General features: G+C 39.6%; 1 protein-coding gene across 1 annotated transcript in view; it reads left to right on the top strand.

Annotated features, from left to right (window-relative positions):
* Nucleotides 1-25,047, top strand: part of SCEL (sciellin) — a 274,453-nt gene that overhangs the window by 180,852 nt on the left and 68,554 nt on the right. Inside the window, exons 3-6 of the mRNA XM_058670950.1 lie at nucleotides 13,055-13,133; nucleotides 14,882-14,999; nucleotides 17,652-17,711; nucleotides 22,185-22,253. Coding sequence (XP_058526933.1) covers nucleotides 13,055-13,133; nucleotides 14,882-14,999; nucleotides 17,652-17,711; nucleotides 22,185-22,253 — 326 coding nt within the window. The remainder of the gene's footprint in view (nucleotides 1-13,054; nucleotides 13,134-14,881; nucleotides 15,000-17,651; nucleotides 17,712-22,184; nucleotides 22,254-25,047) is intronic.

The following is a 25,047-nucleotide window of genomic DNA, read 5'->3' as shown; positions in this document are numbered from 1 at the left end:
GGGCTGTCTTCTGCCTTCCCAGGTCACAAGCAGGGAACTGGAAGGAAAGTGGAGCTGCTGGGACATGAACTGATGCCCATATGGGATCCTGGCGGATGTAAGGCGAGGACTTTAGCCACTGGGATACTGCGCCAGGCGCTATGGGTGTTATTTTAGTATGTGTGATATGTAATAGAATGTATTTTTTACTGTAATCTGTGGAATATCTTTCTTTTTCTTTTTTTTAATTTCATTTTATGACAATTTCATAGGCTCTGGGATTCCCCCAACCCCTCCCTATCCCCTACCCCCATGTTGTCTTCCTTCACATTGTTGCAGTAGTGCAGTTCATATCCAGTCATGATTCCTTCATTGAGGGCATGGACCATGCAATAGAGTCCAGCATCTTATTGTCCAGATAAATTCAACAATATCATTGGGAGACCATCCCTGGTCTGAAAGTAAAGTTGGCAGAATATCATCCCCTTCAATGAAAAGCCACAACACAACTTCAACAGCAATTTACAACATCATGAAGTTAATTGACATGGTACTGAATGGCCAATATGTTAGAAAATGCAAGTTCTTAACCACATCCTATGACTACTTCATTGAAATTTCAATTTTAGTTTATATATAACCTATTGCTATACACTTAGAATAATTATAGGGTATTATTTAGCTGTCTCATGTCGATTTTCATTTTTTATTTGGCAGTTTATAGTATTGAAGCATGATTTTTTTTTTTTACTGAACTTGGTGAATTTTAGGATAGTCCAAACAGGCTTATAACTCTAACAATGCATATGTTAACAATTGAGGCACAGAACAGTTTTAGGAGGGGTGTGCAGAGAAGTCTTTAATGCCTTAGTGAAGAGTAACTAATCTTTGTGTTCTACCTAGTGAGGTATATGTGAGTCCAAGCTGACTGTTTCCTGTCTGTTCTAGGCTTTCCTTATTGGTCTCTGTCTATGTGATCAAATTATTTTGGGGGAGGGAGGGGCTCTGGAGTGATCCTGATGGTCATTGTAAGAGAGGGTGGGGATCCAAAGTTGGAACTAAGTAAGGACCAGAGAAAGCGCCTCTCTCGAGTCCCATCTGTGGAGTATCTTGCTAATTGGCTTATTTGTGGGTTTTACACTCAGGAGCTGAGAGTTCCAGGGTAGTGGCTGATCTAATAGGTGAAAGTCCCCATCCCACATACTGCTCAGCAGGTGCTTCTTACCTAGCTGTCTTCTCTGCTATCAAAATTTGGCCTGAAAGATCTGGCATGTTCATTTTCCTGCAAACTTGATAAACAAAACAGTATGTTTTGAGCAATCAAAGTCATTCAATATAATGAACTGCATATAACTCAGTAAGCAGCCACTTTAAGCCAATATGATTTAACTGAAAACATTGCTATGTTTGGGGCTTAACTCTCAGCATTACTTATGAGTGAGGTAGTAAAATTCTTGGCCCAGAAATCAAAGAGGAATCTTTGTTGCCCCCACACAGCTTATCTTCTGTACTTATTCTGCTTCTACGCCAGTTGTTAATAACTTTCCACTCCTCTTGCTGAAAGTTTTGAAATCAGGGTTTTATATCTTAATATATGGGTTATTGTCTGCTTTTAATGTTTCCAGTTTACCCTGCTAACAATCATCAAGCAATTTTAATTTTTCTGGGAAGGAAGGAAGGAAGGGAAGAAGGAAGGAAGGAAGGGGAGGGCAGAAGGAAACAGCCACAACTGGGGTTACCCTATGGCAAAACGACAAGCATAGGTGATATGTAAAAAAAAAAATATATAAAAGACAAAAGCTGAGGAAATCTGAATAAGGAACTGACTTATTAATGAAAAAAACTTCATGATTTTAGGATCTGGGTGAGGCTCTTCAGATAGATGTTTGCAAATAACGTCTAAGTTGATTAAATGTACATAGGATGTTGTTGGCAAACTTTCTAGGGAGATTTGTCATCTTTTTCATTTTTTTGTCATCTTACATCTCCACAAAGAAACAAATAGTCCTGAATACTAATTGTAATCATTTACTTGAGAACTCTGAGTTTAAATAATTTATTCTATGCCTGTAAATTTTTCCCCGGCTCTTAAATATCAGTAAGTTTCCTTTAAATGGAACCTTCTGGAGGAATATAGTGAGCTGTAGACTGTGCTTTTCAACTGAGTATACACACATCCCAGGAGGACATTCTAGAAAATGGGCAAAAATGATAGGCTGAATACTGTACATCTCTTCAGGGGAAGTTTTGATTAAAAGATTTTGGAAATAAACTATCCTTGAATCCCTACTCCTGATATCTCCACAGGTTTCTTTGTTCTTTGGAATGTTGTGTGTAGAAGTTAAAAGGCATTTGTATGTATAAAAAATACAGGGGGCTAGACAGAATTAAATCTGAATCATTGGAATTGGAAATTTCCCTGATGTGGGGCACAGGTAAGAGAAAATTTTGTTGTATAGCATTTTCACTAATAACTGCTAGACTAGCAAAATAAAATTGGTAATGGGACACTGTTTGTGTTCAAACTTGGTATTTTCATTCTCGGTGTAAGGATTGCATAGTGAAAAGAAGAATCAACAGTAAGAAAATTTTACAGTGAGGATTTGTGGAAGTCAGAAAATTGGTAACAGAGACATCCTAGTAGTGAAAATATTTCATTTGTGTTCCTCATGGATTTTGTTTCGCCATCATCAGTAAGCAAATGCTAAGCATTCACTGCAAAGCTGCATGACTAAAGAAATGGCCAATTTCTAACCATCACAGCAGGCTAAATGAGCCTTTACCAGCCTGTAATTTAGGGATTTCTTTTTACACTGTGTGTTTATACTCACAACAGTTGTTTAAGAGCCATTTAAAAATTAACTTAAGTGAAGTTGTTACCATTTACACTCCATGAAGTCCCGCTTTCTCCTTACATAATATTTTGTATTTCTTCAGTTGATAATTAGTTGTTTGATGGTATGTTTTACTTATCTTCCAGAAGATGATGCTTTTGTTTATTAGTTTGTAATTATCAGGTCCATCATATTCTTCTGCTGGAAATGGTTTTATCAAATTTGTCTTTTTTCAGATGGACGTGGTGGATTTGACGCTGCTATTGGGTCTTGAGACCCTCAGGACTTTCATGTAGAACTTTCCAGATTTTCCCCTTGTGCCATTTTCTTGACATTTTTGCTGCATTTCTTTCCTTGTTAAAGTTCAGCCTTTTTTCTTCTATATCTTTTCCATCATTGTAGAGATTTGCCCTAGGCACCTCTTGGCATTTGGTCTTTCCATAGAGATAGCAATTTCCTTGAGGAGGTTAGAAGCTCGATGAATTGGTGAATATTTTGAAAAATGGTCCACATTACTGCATGCTATTGTTAGGGCACATTGGTAAGCTGATCAGTTCAAATCTCACTCTAGGTTGAGCTCCTCCAAGGGTTTCTGTTGTAAAGGGAATGTTATTCTTCTCATCATTTCTTCTAGCATCTTTTCCCCCGTTGGCTCCTTTTTGTCTTCTGTGCTTCTTAGGCAGGTACTTTGGCATTAGGCTGAGGTGAGTTGGAACCCTGACTGTGATGTTTACTACCTGTGTGAACTCAGGCAAGCTGCTTATTCTGAGACTCCTGACTAGCAAAATTCAATTTCACCCACTGCTCCCATTTCTAATGCCTACCCTGGGCTTCTTTATAAAACTTTGACTTCAGTGAAATCATTCGCCATAAAATTGCATTTAGGTACAGGATGGGCATACAACAGGAGCAGCAGCAGCAGCAGTAAGAACAGCAACAACCTAAGCATTGTATAAGGTTTATATCAGATAATTCATGTAAAACAGCAATGTAGCTGTAATTATTGTGTGACCCCAAATATTAGCAGTCAGAATCCATTTTTCTTATTTTTCTCTTTTCTTCCTTTATTCTCTATTTTGTTTACTCCATTTGTTTTCCTTCTACCTTACTTTTTCTATTTTTCTTTCTGTATGTGCCCCTTTTCCAGCAATTCTCCTCCTCCTACTTTTTCATTTTTGCTTTGACTGTCTTTCTTAAGGCAAAGTTATCAGGGAATGAGAAAGGTTGTATGATTGAACTAGATAAGCTAAGAGACATTTTGACTTCTGGTGGGAAAGAACAGTGAAATCTAAAATCTTTCTGCTGAGAGGAGCCAAATGATGAAGTATTTGTCTGAGCCTGGATGTGGTCCAGGAAATTCTTATACCTGGAACAGGAGAACAGGGTTTTAGTTAATGGATATACCTGTTCCCACAAACATGCTGTTACTAAAATATGCAACATTGAGAGAGGCCATAGGGAAATGAGGAGAGCTGAAAGATATTTATGAATAGAGTATGCTGATGGTTTAAGAAGCTTCCAATTAATACTAAGAAAGTTGACTGTTTTTGTGATTCGAAAGGTGAGAGTAATTGCATTTAAAACTAGAGACATATCTTTGGGCAAAGGTTATATTCAGTAGAAGAAAAGGAGTTCTTATTCATGGTTTGGCAACAAAGAGGAAATGAAAGATGGGCTGCTAGCTTTTTTGACTTCTAGGCTTTGATGTCATGATTTTACATGGACTCAGTGCTTTAAGTAAAGGTTGTTGTGGCAATCAGCACAATAGACACAGCATGCACATATATTTTTTCCCATAACACTCCATATTTAATACACTGTAGCTGCCACAGATATGGGCAAAAATCTTCTGATGACCCAAGATTAGAGTTCCTTCTTGTTTTGTGAGAAGTGAAAAATAAACTGGAGTGTACCTAAAGAATGACACTTAGAAACAGGTCCAAGTACCTGACCTAAGGTTATAAAATGTCATGATTTAGGTGTTGAGTGTGTGAAACTCAAGATAACCTTAGTCCATGAAATAAGTTATTTCTGTAAAGATAGCTAGCTACATTTATTTCTTAGTATTTCCAGTTTGAGAATTTTAATCTCTAATTTATTCCACAAGTGACCACTTTTTTTTAGATAGCTTGATATTCTCAGAGATGCAAGTTGTTGATCCATTTTTAATGACAGTGTAAAAAATATTTGTACACAAAAAATACTGCTTCTTATTCTGGGCAGAATGAAAAGAGTTTCATGGCAAAGATAACATTGGTAATAGAAATTGATTAAACAGGAATTGGAAGCTCAGATTGGAGCTTTTGTACATGGCTTGGGGGCCAGGAAATAGGTATGACAGGAGTTAGAGTGTCATGCCCCTCAAATCCTAAGGGGAAACAGAAGTGGCACGGAGGGAAGTTGTACAGGAGGCCTAAGAGTGATGCCAGGAGAAAAACAAGAAAACATCTAAACAGCAGACTTAGACCATCTTGGGACATCTCAGAGATGTCACCGTTACTTTGTAACGTGTAAGTTTGAAAAGATTATTTTTGTGTAAAGTAACATACATTACACACCCCTTTCTCATTAACATATGGCAGTAAACCCCACGAAGTTGGGAATAGATACAAATAATTATAAAGCTAACTAGGAGGGAAATAGAACCAGGGTAGGGGGATTGGTCAACACTCTAGCCACTTCTAGCTTCTGTATGGTCGCAGAAAAGTGGAGGCTCGAGAATGAGCCACCAGAGGATGTTGAGGCAGCCGTTCATTCCTGCAACTACTCTCTGCTGGTCTTCCAATATTGTCCCTGTTTTGGAACTGCAGGACACTTCTTTGAATGCCTGGTATTGGTCATATCATATGGCCCTTTGAATTACATGTTGTACTGCAGTCATATAAGACCTAATTACAATTCCTGATCCCACCACTCACTCTGTGCTTTGGGCAGGTTTATTTAACCTCTATGAGTTTGAAACTCTCATCATTAGAGGTATAGTAACTGACAAGGAGGTATTAAATAAGGAAAATTGGATAAATATGTGGCACTGTTTGTGGCACATTGTGTTTGTAAGCAGTGACCAATCCTTCTCACTGGGAACACTGAACACATGGACATACTCTAAGATCCTATATTTCACTGATAAGATAATCACAAATGCCTTGTGTAGATTCCCATTGGCTTTTAAGCATTTTATTTGCCCCATGGTGGCTTACTAACTGTGGAGGAGCATTGGGCTTCAGTAGCAAAAACTGCCATGATAAGCAATCTCTGAAGCAAATAAGAGACTTACTGTTCTTTTGGGAAGGGAAGTCCAGAAGTGGGTCATCTCGAGCTAATGTGGCAATTCCATGACAACTTCAGAGAGTTCGGCTCTTTCTAACTTCATGCTCTATCAGTTTGAGTGGATGAATTTAGTCCTTGTGGTTGTCTATGGTCCATTAGATCCTTTCTGACCTTATGTATAGTGTCTTGATTTGAGCAGAGATGAAGCATAATAGCCAACTTTTCCCCAGTGACTTATACTTAATAGTCAGAACTAGGGATCATCAATGTGGGTGTAGCACATAGAGCCACTGCTTGTCATGCTGGTTTCCCATATGGGTGGTTCATGTTCCAGCTGTTCTACTTCTAATCTGGCTTCCTGATGATGGCCTGGGAAAAGCAGAAGATGGCTCAAGTTCTTGGGCCCCTGCTTCCATTTTTAAAAGATTCAAATGAAGCTTCTGGCTCCTGCCATTGCTGGCATCTGGGAAATTAATCAGCAGATGGGAGATTCTTTCTCTCTCTCTCTCTCTCTCTCTCTCTCTCTCTCTGTTTCTGTCACTGACTTTCAAATAAATAATTTTAAAAATAGAGCTGCAAATGTGCCTTGCTTTAGCTTCAAGGATGGCTCAGAAATGCAGTTTCAGCTACTAGTAACGAAGAAAAGGAGAACGATATCAAATAAGTAAGCACAGTGTGCCACATGTCCATTTTTGGAAACTTCCAAATCACTCATTATTGGACCTTGCTACTCCCATTTGAACAGGCTGCTTTTGATGCCTTCCAAAAGCTCAAGACAAATATTAAATTTTAAAAAGGGAAAATTTTAATTTAAAAGAAGGAGGGATGATGTCCTGGAGGCATACTAAAGGTGGAAATAAAGATTACCCTAACATCTGAAGGGATTATAATTAACACTTTTGGGCATGAAAATGCTTTTTTAAAATTAAAAATATTCATGATGTCCCACATATGACACTGATTATATTCTCAATGATTTCCTGGTTGATTAAAAATATAGTGGATTTAGTGATTTGCATTCCAGTAATAAAAATGCTTTGATTCTGAGTGTAGAGGAGTTTCCAAGCCAACTATGCAATGACTGAGTGGAGCTGTTCTCCATCCACACCCTCTCCATTGCCTGTGTTGGAACCCTGATGGCAGGGGGAAGATCTCAGCAGATTCTCAGATTTCCAGCACTTTCTGCAGGGAGCTGCATTGAGAAAATCAGGTATTTTCTCTGCCTTAAATAGGGACTGGCTGCAGTAAGATACAACGTCTTACTTGAGGGTCTGACTCTTTCATGTCTTTGGTAGTGAAAGTGTTCTCCACAAAGCCACTTAACTAAGAACAAAGGAGGTTAAGTCATATGAACAGTTTCCTGGCCCTTAACCTCTTTCTCTCTGCTAAGGATGAGCAGATATCCTATGCTTATGCCTCTCTACCTCTGGCACGCATACATACCAGCCACCTGTGCCCCAATGCCCATCTGATTTTTGGGACACTCTCTAGAAACAGTGTCAGGTGAACTCTTTCCCCACCCCCTCTGGTACACCAGTTTTCACCTTATTGCTTCTTTTATGGTTTTCGATTTTTCTTGATATCTTACCTATTGGTCGATTCCACCTTTCTCCTAGACCAGGCTGCACTTTTAGGAAATCTAGGTGATGGGTCCCTAATTAGAGGTCATTGGAGAAATATGTTTTCTAGTGTTACCAATACTGTTGAGTCCACTATAACCTAGTGTGTAGTTCATGGACAAATAGAATAATGGTGCTTTAAACCTCCAATCAAAAATAGTGTCAATAAATGGGGAAAAGTTGCTTACCTTGATTTGATCATTACATGTTTTGAAATATCCCACTGTAGCTCCTAAATATGTATAATTTTTATTCCTGAAATTTAATATAAAATTTAGATAACAGTAATACTTTATATGATTTTAGAGTAAAATATAAAGTATTGTCTTATTTAGTTTCTATGACAAGCTTTTAATGTTACTGTGAAGCCCTGCTTTGCACAACCAGCAAAGTCACGGAGTGCAGCCAGTGATTGCTCCTTCACCTCGCCTTGTGTACTCTTCCCCTCACATCGTAGTTCGGCTGGGATGTTGGATGCACATGAGTCCAGTTAGTCTTTTTAGCTACAAGCCCAGTTCCTGTTCCTGCCCATCCCACTGAGCGCCAATTAACTCCTTAACTCACAACACTTAGGTATTCGCTCCTGCCCACCTGTGACTCACCTATCAACTGAGAGGGGACGGTATTGCATTGTTGTGTAACCACACCCCCCACAAGCCCCTTTAAAAGGCCTGAGAAGCGGGGCTTACTCTCTCTTTCTGGTCAGGTGTTTCCGTTACTCTGGCACCTCGACTCTTGGCTGATCCAGGACAGGTAATCCCCTGAGCATGGTGCCTGTATACTGCTTATATGGGACAATGAATATAGTAATGTTGTTTCTGGTCTGTGTACTATCAGGAGTTCCAGGAGAGGTGAGGCCTAGCAGTGATGGAATGTGGGCAGAGAAGCCAGGGAAAGGTGAATGTCTGCAGCTTTGTAAGTGTGTCCAGGTTATTTGTTGCATGTCTCTTAGGATAATTTATATTGTTGGGGAAGCTGAGACATAGGTCTTTAGCTTAACGGATGAACTTAAGGGTAATGACCATTTGTTCCCCTTTGGATTATGTTTGGTTGGATTATGATTGGTTGGATTGCCATATGGACTTGTGAGCCACTATTTCTAGTATGCTCTGTTATCACCAAGCTTGTTTAATAAAGACTCCTTAATAAAACCTTAGACATGTCTGGTGTGATCTCGCTTGCACCCCAAAACAATGCTCAGTGTTTCTAGCTTCAGGCTCGTCATTTCTTCCTCTATGCTATCAATAACCTGATGTTCATGTGTTGCCTGCTCAGGCACGTTTTACTTCAGACTGATTAATAGAAGTATCCTTCCTGAGGAAAAAGGGTCAGATGGATTTTGAGTACTTGAAGGAGATGGGAAGTGCTGGGAGCAGAAATGAAAAGTCAGGAGAAGATCTAATGGGGAGAAGAGAGGTGTTGACCTTGAGACGGGGGAAGTAATATACTGGGATCTAATATACATCTTTGACCCTATATAACAGATAAGGGAACTTTTCACATGAAAAGTGTTTAGAAAAGTTAGCACAAACATTATGGATAGAACATGATATGTATAAGTGGATATCTGAATCTTAGTGTTAAGTATGCTTTTAAAAAAATTGAAAGTTTTATAGCTAAAGGGATAACTTTTTATTTTATCTATTTTTTATAGATAAAATACATATTTACTATATGTGTATAGTAAATATTAAATAATGGTGTTCACATATATTATGTTTTTACAAGAACATGCTCCTTTGAAATAACAGAAAATACATGACCAAATAATTACAAACCTTTAAGACGTGGTTGAAAATCATATTTTCTTTTTTTTATTATTAATTATTTTGCATTATGTGACAGTTTCATAGGCTCTGGGAATCCCCCCACCCCTCCCCTCCCCTCGCCCCTGGTGGATTCCTCCACCTTGATGCAGTATCACAGCTCAAATTCAATCAAGATTCTTTCCTTGCAAACATATACCAAGCATAGAGTATAGCTACTTATTGTCCAGATGGGTTGAACAGTTTCTTGGGGAGACCATTTCTGGTCCGAAGTTAGAGCTGGCAGAATACCATCCCAGTCAATCAAGAGTCCCAACATAACATCAACAGCAATTTGCAATATTATGGAATTGACATGGTTTTGAGTAACCAGTATGTTAAAAAAAAAAAAAAAAAAAAACAAGTCCTAACCACAACCTATGATTAGTTCATTGACATTTCAATTTTAGTTTATATACAGGACCGGCTGCTATATCCCCTAAAATGGCTGTAAGGTACCATTCAGCTGTCTCATGTCTATTTCATTCTAGTAAAAAATCATATTCTCTTATTAGTAACAATCACCACTGCATGATGTCAGAATATTTTCTTTAAATCCAAAGATATTTTATTTCCATTAACAATCACTGTGCATTCTCCCTCCTCAAATACTGAGTGAACATTAATACGATTTCTTTCTTTGGGATTGACTTTTCTGGGCATTTCAAATAAATTTATACAGTCGTTCATCTTCGGTATGTGGCTTTCTTCATTTTGCCTAATGTTTCAGGTTTTATCCATGTAATAGCAGGAATCAACACTATGCTTTTTTTTAAATAAAGATTTATTTATTTTTATTACAAAGTCAGATATACAGAGAGGAGGAGAGACAGACAGAGGAAGATCTTCCGTCTGATGATTCACTCCCCAAGTGAGCCGCAACGGCCAGTGCTGCGCTGATCTGAAGCCGGGAACCAGGAACCTCTTCCGCGTCTCCCACAGGGGTGCAAGGTCCCAAAGCTTTGGGCCGTCCTGGACTGCTTTCCCAGGCCACAAGCAGGGAGCTGGATGGGAAGTTTCAATGGGATTAGAACCGGCACCCATATGGGATCCCGGGGCGTTCAAGGTGAGGACTTTAGCCGCTAGGCCACAACGCCAGGCCCTGCACTATGCTTTTTTTTCACACCCCATTGTGTGGCTATACAACACTATGGATCCACACATCCATTGGTTGTTATTGGGGTTGTTTCCACTGTTTGAACAATATGTGATGCTGTGCCCATTTGGGTTCATGTTTTTGAGTGGAAATCAGGGAACCCAGAGAAAAGGCATTCCTGTGAGGATTTCTATTAATCAGTGATCTGTTGAGCTGAATGGGTTAGCCAAGGGCCCCAGAAGCTGGGCCAGACAGAGGCAAAATTTAGGATTAGTTGAGATTTAAGTTTATACTTAAATTTTTCTTTATCTTTCCTTCTTACCTTTTTGTAACTTCAAATATATGCAATGGAGGACTCCTTTCTTGACCTGAATGTGTAGCTGTCTAGATTCAGATATATTCCATTTCTTCTGTGCACTGATCCATACGTCTTTTAGATCTTTTCCCTCTGTTGTCCAAGATGATAGTGCAGAGGCACAAATTAATTAAAAGTTATTGAGAACTTACTCTGTGTTTGATAATCATTTGATATGTTGTATATGCTATCCCATTTGATTTTCATAATAGCTCTATTTTACCTCATTTTTGAGGTGAGGGTCCTGAGTTCATAAAGGTGTCAGTTCGTACATGGCATCATTTAAATACAGGTCCCTGTAACTTCAGGCTTTTGGCTCTAAGTGTTGTGAACATTTGCAGGTCTCTGTTTGGATAATTGTCACTATTGTACATTGGCTGCTGGATCTTGTCTTAGGTTGGATTCCCTAGAAATAGTAACCTGTGACTTGGGAAGAATGTGCTCTTGGGAGAAGGGACCAAAGGAGGGGAGGCAGAAGAAGAAGCTGAACAAAGTGTTCTCCTGAGTTTCAATGGGATTCTATCCCAGAATTGCCTTATTGCCTTACTCACTTGGTTCTTCCTTGAGATAAGGGATTGAAATTTTTTATCCTGGGTGAGTTGGCTGTGGGTTGTATTGGATGGGGAAGCTATGGAACTAGGGAGCTCCATCAGCAAAGAGAAACTTCTCAAGAAACTTACCAGCTTGTACCTGCCCAGCCATGATCAGGTGGAGACCCACATGGGTTCTACGATAGTCTGCATACCTTCTAACTTTCTAAATGGAGACTCCTGGGGGTAAAAAAAGACCCAAAGTAATGTTTCCCATGTCAGGTCCTGAGGCAAGTTGTTTCAAGGGAAACTTTGGCACAGGACAGTGAGAAATGGAAATTTTGAGAACCTACAAGTTATGTTGCAGACGAACATTGTCTGAGGATTATCTTCAGTCTGATAGCACTTGCAAATCCTACAAAATGATCTCTGTCTACATAATTCATTTGAAACCACAACAATCTTATGAAGCAGATGTGCGGTTTCATTAGCCCCATTTTATGGGAAGGTTAAGTAGTTTACTTATCAAACTTGAATGTGATAAAGCTGGACCTAGAACTGGTATCTGACTCGGGCATCAAGTGCCTCTGCAGTGTTCCATCTCCTGTCTGGTTGGGTGGACACTGGAAAGGACAAGTACCACACCCAGGGTGAGAACCATCTCATTTCCCTCAGGAGTTCTCTGCTGAAAGTTCCGGAGAGGTCCAGAACTAACCAGACCTAGTGCCCAAGACTGTCACGTCTTTAAAACTCACCAAAATTGCCGAATGTTAACAATGAAAGAAAAATATATGAATGTAAATAATAATAATGAGCATATAAAAATGTATCCACATTGGATTGTATTGATGCTTACGTAGTCATCAAACATACTTTGTAATTTATTTGGTGGGTGGAATGGAGTGTGGCAGTACAAAGACAAAATTGTCCACACAGCCATGCTTCAGTTTTGGGTACTGTGTTAATCTAGGATTAACCATGGAGAACTTATTTCAATGGAGAAACCATGGGACAACTTATTTCCCAGCAGAGAACTCGGACTGTCCTCCACGGCTAAGGAACTCAGGCTCTCCCACATGGCAGTGCCTGAAATCACCAGTGTCTTCTAACTACACCTGAATCTTCTAGATTTGTTCTGATTTCTCCAGAGAAAGAGGCAATGAGCTCTTCTGGTGCTCTTCAAACTGTGCTGTGTGTTTTAGCACACGTATCTCTCTTTCCTTGCTGTGATCAGATGCCTGTCTAACCCATCTGTTTGTGCCTGCTTCTGTTTTAATAGAAGGCATAGTGCATAGACACTGATTGAGTCAATGAGTTGACTTATTGCTTGATTCAACAAATGGCTTATTATACAACACTGGCTACACTAAATGCCCCCAGGTCCCACTTTATCCATTCTCAGAGTGAGCATGTTGAAGAGATGAGCTCTCAGGTTCTTAGGGGTTACTTCATGTCATGTATTTGTTATACCAGATCCTGTGACTTTCTGAATGTCATTGAAAAATGTCTTTTAGCCATATACCATTTCTGACAGATTCTTAGACTCATTGTTCTGTTCTCTTCCAGCCCTATTGTTCTTTTAGATCCTTCCTGGAAGGCAGCATGTCCAGTTTTCCTTTAAGCAAATCATCTCCCACAGGAAATGGTAATGTAGACAATGCTTCTTTTACTCAGAAAACTTAAAAGTTTAGGAAAGCCAATTCACTATCCTAATTTTTTTTTTAAGATTTATTTATTAGAAAGGCAGAAAGGGAGGGGGAAGTTTTATGCAGAGCTGTCATCTTCCAGAAAGTCTCCAAGATGACAAAAACAAAGAAAGAAAGGCTCCCATTACATGTTCTCTAGGCCTTTTAGGAAACAGAGTTTTTCTTTGGCTGCATACATGTACATTTATGAGAAGGGTGACATTTTACACGTCAATGGAATGGTTACCGTTCAAAAAGGAATGCCCCATAATGTTACCATGGCAAGACTGTGTCTGCAGTGTTACCCAGCATGCTGTTGGCATTATTGTTAACAAACAAGTTAAGGAAAAGAGTCTTGCCAAGAGAATAAATGTGTATATTGAGCATGTTAAACAGCCAATATAGCTTCCTAAAACAAGTGAAAGAAAATGATCAGAAAAAGAAAAAAGCCCAAGAGAAAGGTATCTGGGTTCAACTAATGTGCCATCCTGCTCCACCCAGAGAAGCCCATTTTGTTAGAACCAATGGAAGGGAACCTGAGCTGTTGGAACTCACTCACTATGAATTCATGGCATAATAAGTGTAAAATAAAAAATTAAAGTCCACTGGGCTCTAAATAGAAAGAAAGAGAGAGAGAGAGAAGGAAAGAGAGAAGGAAAGAGAGAAGAAAGAGGGAAGAGGGAAGAAAGAAGAAAGAAGGAAAGAAAGAAGGAAAGAGAGAAGGAGGGAGGGAGGGGGAGGCAGAAAGAGAAAGAGAGAAAGTGTGTGTGTGTGTGTGTGTGTGTGAGAGAGAGAGAGAGAGAGAGAGAGAGAGGGAGAGAGAGAGAGAGAGAGAGAGAGAGAGAGAGAGAGAGCTCTTCCATCTGCTGCTTTAGTCCCCCAAGTAGCCATGATGTCTGGGGCTAGGATGGAGTGCAGCCAGGAACTCCATGCAGGTCTCCCAAGTGGATGCCAGGACCAAAACACTTGGGCCATCTTCCACTGATTTCCCAGGCACATTAGAAGGGAGCTAGACTGGAACTGTAACAGCCAGGAGTTGAACGAGTGCCCATGTTGGATGCCAGCACAGCAGATGGTACCTTAACCTGCTGAGACACAGTGGTGACTCCTATTCTAATTCTTTAATAATACTGAATGCTCAGAAACAAAAGTCTTACCAAGGTACATTTCTAGAGCTTAAAAAAGAAAAACAAGTATATTAGAGTTTTTACTCATGTAATTGCAAAACAAAATGTTTTTTTTTCAATTTCTAAAGTGTGACCTTCTATACTTATTGTTCCCATGAGATCAAAGAATGTAGTTACTTGTAATCAAATATTCCAGGACTTGTTGGCTGTTTTTTACTATGTACTATAAAAACAGTCATGTGTGCTGCCAAGATGTATTTCATATGGACTACACTTATCATCCCCACAAAACCCTTGCTTGGTTTATCCCAGACTGGCAGTTCCACTTTCTCAGGAGCAGTATAGGGCTCTGTGAGCTGCACGGGCAGTTTCAGTTGGCACCTAAGCAATTTTATATGCTATCTTTGATGAGGTATGGGATTTGTTCTTTCTTGCTGGTGTGCCCTGCTATGAGACAGTACTGACTTGTTAGCCTAGAACTAATGCTGGCCAATCAGATGTGACTCTAGATTTTCAGTTTGACAACCCACATTCAACTTATCACTGCAGCTTCTCCTAATTTCCCATCTTTCTGTTGGTAGCGATGAAAAGCACAACTCAAGGGACTGCACTGAGGCAACAGGGCTTTCATGAAGTGAACAAAAGAAGGACTTTCTTACAAGATAGCAGCTGGATAAAGAAACGTCCTGAAGAAGAGAAGTAAGGGGGCGTGAGAAGGCTGGGTGGCTGGGTAAGCAGAGAGGCACTCTGCTGGGAAAGCCATCTGAATGGTGATTGTTTCACAGCCAACTTTTGGTGAGATATAGATGGCTTAACTTGGTTAAGAATCTATTTTAATATCTGAATACATTAGAGAACATGAATCATTACTAGGAAGAGCATGGCTATCACCTAGAGTAGATCTGTGTGCTTGCTTGATAAACTGAGAATACATGATTTTCCTAGTTACCAGTAAATTAAAAAAATAGTAGTTACATCTATTACAGGGAGATTCCAGCTATGTGTCAATCATGTCACTTGAGAAAAACATATAATAATGTGATTTGAAATTTAATAGTGGTTTATCTAAAGTGTCTATATGCACATGCAAAATTTATAACTCGCTAACTCATTTTAACCCTTGCTAGAGCCATCATTTTGTGGTTATTAGAAGGGTGGGGAATGTGACCTTACTTTAGAGGAGAAAACACCTCTGGCAGCTTGGTTTGCTTTAAGTCTTGTTTCTGCTAGGTGTATTTTTAAAGCTCTGAAAATTATGATCACAGGCCTGTATTCTCATTGCCAATATACTGATATTTCTAATAGGTATTTTCCCTACCCTAAATTTTTACACATAATAAGTTAGGTAGAGAGTATAAATGATATGTGCATATGTATACAGTTTCTTATTTCCTAATGTGTCAGGTTTGATGCTGGATCCTTTTAATATAAAGAATCACCTAATATGACAACAAATATACAAGGTGGATATTATACCATAAATTTACAGAAGAGGAAGCTAAAGCTCAGAGAAGTTAGGAAACTTGTCCTGTGGCATACAGCTACTAAGCGTTGCAGTTGGAATTTTCATAAGACCCATTGCATTTAATTTCATCAGTGTTTCTTAACCATGAGCAATTTTACTACAACGGACCTCTGACGATGTTAGGGACATTTGTGTTTGTCAAAATTGGGGCTCTTTATGGTATTTGTGAGTAGAGTCCTACGATGTACTCACAGCCTTACAGTAAAGAATGAACAAACCTAATTTGTCAATAGGTCTGAAGCTGAGATACTCTACATTATGGGACACTAATTCTAATCTTCGTATAAACTGTTGCAACATAGCTATTTGATGGACATATTTCTGTTATATAAACATACCTTGGCTTTCCTTTTCATTAAATTTTATTATTTTAAGGAAGTATTAGGGTACTTATAGAGACTACCTTCCGGAGTTAGCACTGGGGGACAGAAATCACATCTGTGAAACAGCACTTCCTGCATCTGGTGGAGTCTGGCGTGTGTTTCTGTTTTTCTGCGATGTCTAATGTAGATAATACATTTTGGTTTATAAATATTTACATAAATGGGTGGCCATAGAGACATCTAAGACAGAACAAACTTGGTAAGAATTTGGTTTCATGCCAAGCAAGCCTCTCCGGAAAGGCCCAGAAAGCCAACATGACTGGTACTGCAAGCATTCATTGAAGGGGAAATTGGCCTCTTCAGTTCCCACTGGCTCCATTCTGGACTGTATGTTCTGATTTTTCTTATATAGGAACACACCTGGTGTCTCCTACCTTCTCACCAACTTGGAAAGGGATATCAAGGCAGATGGAAAAGTCTTTGTGGGGTCTTTGAGGGTGTTTCAGTTTCACTGTCCAGCTGTCTTTTTAAGTTGCTCACCACAATTATTTTATAGCTTTATTAAAAATGGTTCCAAAGTGTTGAGTAATATGAGTAGAGCCAAACCAGGAAAAGTGGTTTTTCAAGTTTGGCTGGGTTGACATGAAAAAGATTCAGGTAATTATTCTTGTCTCAAGTCCCAAAACTCAACTACTTGTTTTGACATTTCTTAAAATTGTCTTTTCCTTTGGGTCTAGTATACTAAATAAGAAAGAAGGACGTGGATTGAGGATTTTATTTATGAATGTTTACTACAAAGCTGGTCATCAGGAAAGGCAGATGTTGGAATAAAAAGATCTGGTGCTGAGATCCACTTCTGTAACTTGCAGAATTTGTGATCCTGGGAAAGCTGCAAAATCCTTGATCCATTTTCTCATCTGTGAATTGGATTTGACAGAGTGTTCATCCTATTTAATTCACAAGGTTATTTAAGAACCAAATAGCGAATCTATATTCTCACAGTTCAAAAAGAAACTTGAGAATGATGTTAGCCACAAACATTAACATTTGTTTTCCTGTAAGTTATCAAAGAAAACAGCCACGTCCATTTTAATACCCAGACATAATGGAATTAACTAAACTTAAGCAATATTTGTAAAAATCTTTTGATTTTTCCCTTCCTGTATAAAAACGGCTCTTCTAATTTATATAAAATAGATACCTTGTGCTCCCACATTGTAGTAAAACAACAACAAAATGAAACAAAACACTCATTCATTGTTGAATCATGTGGAAATCTCATGGGATGAATGATCATCTGTACTGACAAGCTTGTTTCTTTTTGCCATGCTCTTGCAAGTAGTGACTGGTTCAAATAGATTTATAGCTGTGTTCTTATGCCTGAAGTCAAATGAGTTAGTTCAGTCTTGCCAAACATTGTGAGTTCTCTCCCATCTCTAATTCAGTACTTAACAAATATTGTGGTTACTTTGTTATGTGATATAATTTTGTTCTTTTCCTTAGAGACGAGAACTATGGTAGGGTGGTACTCAATCGACACAACTCCCACGAAGCCTTGGACAGGTGGGTGCTTACATTGTTCATAAGAGCAAAAAGGTGTGTTACGTTGCTAGCCTGAACAGAAAGATAGTCTTCCAAGAAGACTTGTTTAGAGCAACTGAATGTTTGTGGCTATCTTCAGACTTTCCCAAATGTCTGGGCACACAAAAGGGAATCTGTGATGCTATCTGGGATTTCCACAAGAAAAAAGATGTGTCTCCAATTTATGCTCCTGGAATGACAGTCTTGAAGAAACAACTGTAGAGTTCACTTCCTTTATGGCATAGTATATTTCTGTATGGAAATTTCTGGGCTTGTGAGTAAACACAGATTCCCACAGTTGCAAATTAGTAGGAAATTTTAGGTAAAACTAGCTATCACAATGATGTAAAAAAAATCTCAGGCTGATCAGATAAATAATATCCTTATTTTAAAAACACATTTATGCACACATATGTGTAAGAAACCAAACCCAGAAGGAGAAGCTGTTTGTTTATCATAACCATGTAATGTGTAATCTATTGAGGTACTTAGTAAAATAGTGGGATTATCTTGTATGATAGGAATTTATAAAAGTAAGGAAGACATGTTGAATTTGTTCTGGAAACTTTGAACACTGAGGTTTTCTTAACTCTTTTTTAACCTTTTCATATTTCTCCCTTTTGTACAGGTGTTAAACTTGCAATTCTTTATATAAAGTAGCTGTGTCATTTTCCATTGCTAGCCTTTATTGCTACCCTTGCCTGCTGCTAATTTTCAGATGGCCCTCCTATCATCACATTGGGGGGTGGCTGATCATATGAGGTTAGCTAACAACGGAAATTGTCTCTTGCATTTTACTTACCTTTTTTCTGGAACTAGTGGAGGATAAAGCAGAAGACCAAGCTTCACATTTCTAGTGTATGTCTTTGCTTATTTGCTGTTGCCTGACTAGAATACCCTAGGAAAGGTCATTCATAAGGAGTGGGAGTTTGTCTTATGATTCAGGGAGCTCAGAAGTCCAAACACATGAAGCCGGTGCCTGCTTAGCATCTGATGGGGGCCTTGTGCTAAGACCAAAAGCTGTCACATGGGGACAGGAAAGAATGTGCTGGGTCAGGTCCCCTATTTCTTTTTTTAAAAGATTTATTTTTGTTAGAAAGGCGGATATACAGAGAGGAGGAGAGACAGAGGAAGATCTTCCATCTGATGGTTCACCCCCCCAAGTGACCACAATGGCAGGAGCTGAGCCAATCTGAAGCCAGGAGCCAGGAGCCAGGAGCCAGGAGCCAGGAGCTCTTTAGGGTCTCCCACACGGGTGCAATGTCCCAAGGCTTTGGCCGTCCTCAACTGCTTTCCCAGGACACAGGCAGAGAGCTGAATGGGAAGCAGGGCTGCTGGGATTAAAACTGGAGCCCATATGGGATCCTGGCATGTGCAAGACAAGGACTTTAACCATTATGCTGTAGTGCCAGGCCCCCCTATTTCTTTTGAAGCCACACTTTCATGAGCTCATCAAACCCTGATTATCTCCCAAAGGCCTTAATCCAAATATCATTAATATGAAGTAAAGGATGAAATTGTTCACACATTATTTTTTTGTTAAAGATTTATTTATTTTTATTGGAAAGTCAGATTTACAAAGTGAAGGAGAGATAGAGAAATCTTTTTAAGATAATAAATTAATTTTTTATAATGTTTGCATAGTTGAGAGGGATGCATGCCCATGTGGGCTACCAATTAGGATGGGGAGGGTCGAGGAATGGAGGAAAATAGATGAGACAACTTTCTCCAATCTCCTTTTTTCTTCTGGTATCTGGGAAGAGTCAAGAGAGAAGGGGAGAGAGCCTCTCAGAGCAACCCAAGCACATCAGTACCCAGGAATGGGGGAAGGCCACCTGCTGTCATCCCAGGGTCCCCGATGTGCAGTGTGCTCCGATGATACTGCCCAGCTGGTTTTGATAGTTCTGAGATGCTGTTGATTTCATTGCTCCAACGTTGAGGAAATCTTTCTAAGGTCCATTGGCTGACATAGTCTACTTAGAGCCTCAATTCTCCCAGATACTTGTCCAGGAAAGCTGTCTAGTTTGTCTGCCTTCCATGGTACTAGATGTTCTCTGCAGGCCTCAATGAACTGGTTGTCATGTCCCCCATGAGCATCTAGGCATACCATCTACCACATAGGCCTTAGCAACTATGGAGACCCAATTCTGACACATACACTCTATGGTCAACCACATATTCTCTGATTTTCAGCAAGATAGATCTTTCATCAGCTAGTTCACTCCCAAAATAGCTGCAATGGCTAAAGCTGACCTGATTCAAAGCCAGGATTCAGGAGATCCTTCTAGGTCTCCCATTTGGGTGCAGGGTCCCAAGGCTTTCGGCCATCCTCTTATGCTTTCCTGGACCATAAGCTGGATGGGAAACAGAGCAGCCAAGATATGAACTGGCACCTGTATGCAATCACCATGCTTGTAGGTAGAGGATTAGTTAGTTGAGCCAATACACTGGCCCCATCTATAAATTTTTGAGTAACATATTCAAACTATAGAAGAGTACATAAACTTGTTTTAGTATAAGAAGAGCTTGATAGCATCCATGTTTATTTTATTATGGAAGTATATTGGATTCCTGAGCCCTTCTACTTGATGACCAGCATTTTGACCAAAGCAGCACATCAAGTTTTATTCTTGAGAATGAACATCCTTAAGCCATAGTCATTTTCTTCTTGACCTGTAACTAGTATCACAGAATATGTTTTCCTAAAGGAGCAGGGGAATTATTTTTCTCCTTTTTACCTATATAATGGCCTTTGCCAGTTTTCCATTTACAGTGGTGTAACCTTGTTGTTCACTTAGCAGCCTCCTTGAAGCACCTACTGTGTACTACCACTATGACAGATGTGCTTGCACAAGTGTGTAAGGCACACAACCATGGCCTTAAGGAGCTCTGGTTTTCATGGAATAAGAGCTGAGCCTTAAGTACTATTTATCACGGAGGGTGCTACTGTAGTAGTGTGGGGGCCCTCCTCTGCCTGTTGGCATTCAGATTTGCTGGAGAGAAGGGTGGGGTGAAGGGAGGGGTGGGGAAGGGAGAGTACACCCACCTGTAGTTTCACTTGCCAAGTAAAGCAGTGGCCAGGACTGAGCAGGCATAAAACTGAGAGCCAGGAAGCCTAACTGAGCGGCAGGGCTTCAGCTACTTGAGCTATTGCAGTCTGCCTTCCAGAGTACATATTAGCAGGAAGTTGGAATTGGGAGCAAAGCATGAAATTGAATTAGGCATTCAGTTATGGGATGTGGAATCTGAAGTAGCATCTTAACTGCTGTGCCAAGTGCCTATTTCTCAACGTTTAAAATTACACCTGAATGGGCCCGGTGGCATGGCCTAGCAGCTAAAGTCCTCGCCTTGAAAGCCCCGGGATCCCATATGGGCACCGGTTCTAATCCTGGCAGCTCCACTTCCCATCCAGCTCCCTGCTTGTGGCCTGGGAAAGCAGTCGAGGACGGCCCAAAGCTTTGGGACTCTGCACCCGTGTGGGAGACCTGGAAGAGGTTCCTGGTCCCGGCATCGGATTGGCGCGTACCGGCCCGTTGCGGCTCACTTGGGGAGTGAAACATCGGATGGAAGATCTTCCTCTCTGTCTCTCCTCCTCTCTGTATATCCGGCTTTCCAATAACAATAAAATCTTTTTAAAAAAATTACACCTGAAGTATCGTTAGTGTTGGTTTCAAATAATGGTTTTAAATGAAAGCACAATAAATTATGACATTCTTCCCACAGCAAGCTTACTTTCCCTGCCTCACAGGGTTAGATGAGGCATTACACAGCCCTTTTTGACCCTGTGATTAGTTGCCTTTTCTGTGGTCATTTCTATTACTGGGCATTTTATTCTCTTCCTTTATTGTCTGGCCCTGTTCTCTTTCACAATTCTGTCTTCTCTCCTTTCTCTGCCTCCTCTCTTGATTTTCCCCCAGCACTCTTTTTCTTTCTTTCCCTATCCATTCTTTCCTTCATGTCCCCACTGTGTTGTCATTTATTTTCATCTTTTCCTGTTTGTTTCTTTTCCTCCTCTTCCCTCTCTTTCTTCAAGTAAGTTGTTTTCTTTCAATACTGTTTGCAGTGCTCAGTGTTGAATAACAAGTCTAACATTTAGCCCATTGTGCAGCTTGGTGACACTGCTAACACGCTGCAAACACACAGCAGAGCTGTGAGGGATTGAGTTCCATTTGGGTAAAAATAGTATCATGCTTTATCCAAATTTGAATATGTTACATTGCAGTGAGAAATAACTGGATCTAGCAAAGTATCCTTTATTAGTATATGGAATTGAGTCAGCGGTGGCTTACTCTAGCCAAACGCAGGTCCGGGAGGACCAGATAGTCCAAATATGTCATTCCCTGGTAAGAGTGTACAGTCATGCCCAATAGATCAAGATTTTGCCAAATGTATGACAGGTTTTACAAATTACTTTTTATAATTTATTTGATCTCCTGGAATTTATTTTTGCTACAGGAAGATTAATGAAAGAGATGAGCCAAAAGCCACTCTGAGTCGGTACAGATCTGATGATACTTTGGACAGGTAAGTTGCTTTGAATCATGAGTAAGAGCATATTGAAGCCCGTTTCTTATAAAGCTATAAAGTATGTACATGCTTGCCAATGTAAGTTTTAACAATGGGCATTTTATTTCCAGGAACAAAAGGCTGTAACAATTGAACTGTCTTCCTTAAAACTTGAAAAATCTTGAATAGGTAGCACTGTTTGCCTAAAATCTTTAAAATAGTAGATTGATATGGAAATTCCTGAGATACTAATTTGAACATTGATGGGGGAGGCACTGAATGGAATGTGTCAGTTCAACTGGAAATGGAAGATATGGTTAATTTTCTCAATATGCATAGCTCTTGTTTCCACGTTTGAGACTTTCATTCTGTGTTGGAGACATAGCAATTTCTGTGCAACTGCTTTGAGGAGAAGTGGCAAATTTTAATGCAATGTGTTAATATACTCTACATAAAGATATTAGCACTTTAGAAAATGAAGGAACTCTTGGCAATTGAGCCATCTGTTGGTTTCCTGTTCTGTCAGGAGAAAATTCTATTCATGTTGGAGTATAAATACCAGAAATCACATTTTTAGTTAAGGTTTGATAGAGCTGCCTAGAACAAAGTTAACATCCTTCATTCATCTGAAAATTATGATGAATGTGTACTGCTATTGTAGACCAAAATGGCACTTCTTATTTTTAGTAGATGTGGTGAAACTTGTATCTTCTACTTGACTTGATATTCGTGCCATACCAGTGTTGTCTAATGTAGCAAAGGTATGTGCTTCTGTATTTGTCATTGGCCCATGGGTCTGTCTCCCTAGTAGAAAAATAGCACTGTCTAAAAGAGCTGGCCCATTTCTTCATTTTCAGCCATGTCAAAATGACTTGCCTGATGTGTAAGAGCTCGTCTCCACAGCAGTACACAGAAAAGGAGACGAAGCACTTGTGCACGTGCGTGCTGGCCTCCCGGTGGCAGTTCCAGCGCACAGTTCATCAAAGGAGGAAACCTTGTTTCCAGAAATGAATTTTAAAGTGAGATAATTAGGCAGCAAGAAACGTAGCCACGTGGCGTCTGCCAAGTTCTTATCAAAATGAAGCTTGGGCTGAAAACATTCACTCACACACGAACTGGTGGAATCATTTTCAGCCTTCAGTGGTAGCTGGCGTCAGCACAGGAGCTTCTAAACTCCACAGAAGCTGTGGTTCTGCCTTTGTTCACTCGTCCACCTGATATAAATAGCCTGAGATGGGACTCATTTTCTCCTAGCCAGCAAAGTGATTCTAATATACTACAAGATTCTAAACCACCTATATCAACATGCATTTTATTTTCACAGGCCTTAAGTTGCTAATTTGGGAGAAGTGACCTGGTTAGGTCATTCCAAAGACAGTTAGTGTGAAAATTGATATGAAGAAGAGAACACAGGTCTTGTTAACGGGGTTCCTATTTTTACAATGCAGACTATTTCCAGATTGTGAGATGTGAGATCATTTTGGCAGAGAAGATGATCAGGTTTAGCTTGTTGTGTCTGTGTATGTGTATACATGCATTTCAGTAATAATGCACTAGTTTTTCTGACTTGTGAGAGAAGTACTAAGTGTATCCATGAAGATTTCACCTTTAAAATATACATACATGAATGAAAATATGAGGTGTCTTAAAAAAATGTATGTGTATAGATAATTCTTGTATTAGCCAGTGTGACACAAACCCTGCAGGCACTGTAAAACTTGTACGGAAAACCTAGGTTAGGGTGCCCCCTTGTGTTCTATTGTGAAAGTATCACTTTTCCTTTGTTTTGATTATATGTTTTGCTTATCTCCCGTCTTCAAGACTAATTTCTATTAAAAACAACCTATTTCATAATTCAAATCTGAAGAAATTCAGTTCTGTGAAAACGTAAAATAAATCTCCTTCAGGTCTCTGTGTTAGAATGGTGTTTAGGTTTCTTTCCATTACTGTGGATTGGCTTGACCTCATGGTGGCGTGAAAGAGATTAGGAGAGATGAAGAACGAGAACTAAAGAGAGAATGCAAGAGAAATGTTAAGATAACACAGCAGTCTTGAGGACAATCATTTTTTCCAGAATAGCGTATATGAATGACTTTGAAGATAGGCCACTTCCTGGCTATCTGGACAATAAAAATTCACTCAACTTGATGAACCTCCATTTATCTTTGAAATGGGACAATTTCTCCTGCTTCATAGGGATTACCTTAATAGTGGATAAAAATTATGAAATGACTGGAAAATAATAGTAGATAACTATCCTTTCACTATATGCACTAATGCCTAAATGGTTTCACAATGTGGAATTTAAAAATTTCATTTAGTTTAACATCATGCTCACTTGATAATCTTTAATACTAAGTTCCCATGTACTTTCAGCAGGTTGGGTGTTTTCAACTTGCCAAAGTAGCAGTTCCTCAGGACTGCTACAAAGTCCAAGTAGAGTTTCCAAAGAAGACCCAAGATTCGAGATTCCTGTATAGAGAGGGAGAGGGAGAGAAAATGAATGTTCCATATGCTGATTTATTCCCAAAATTGTCCATCTTGAGCTAGGATCCAGGAGCCTTGCCTAGATCTCCCACATGGGTGACAGAGCCCATGAACTTGGATCATCTTCTGCTGCTTTCCAGGTACATTAGCAGGGAGCTAGATCATTAATGGAGCAGCTGAGACTTCCACTGGTGTCCATATGGGATGCTTTTGCCCCATGTCATGGCGCTGGCTCCCAAAGCATTTCTTAAACATGATTCAGAATGCCATGGATACCATTTACTCTCATGGGAAGCACTGCCAATAACTGGAAATTTCACTCAAC

This window comes from Ochotona princeps, chromosome 12, assembly GCF_030435755.1.
Source record: "Ochotona princeps isolate mOchPri1 chromosome 12, mOchPri1.hap1, whole genome shotgun sequence".
NCBI lineage: Eukaryota > Metazoa > Chordata > Mammalia > Lagomorpha > Ochotonidae > Ochotona > Ochotona princeps.
This window is presented reverse-complemented; position numbering and strand designations above follow the sequence as displayed.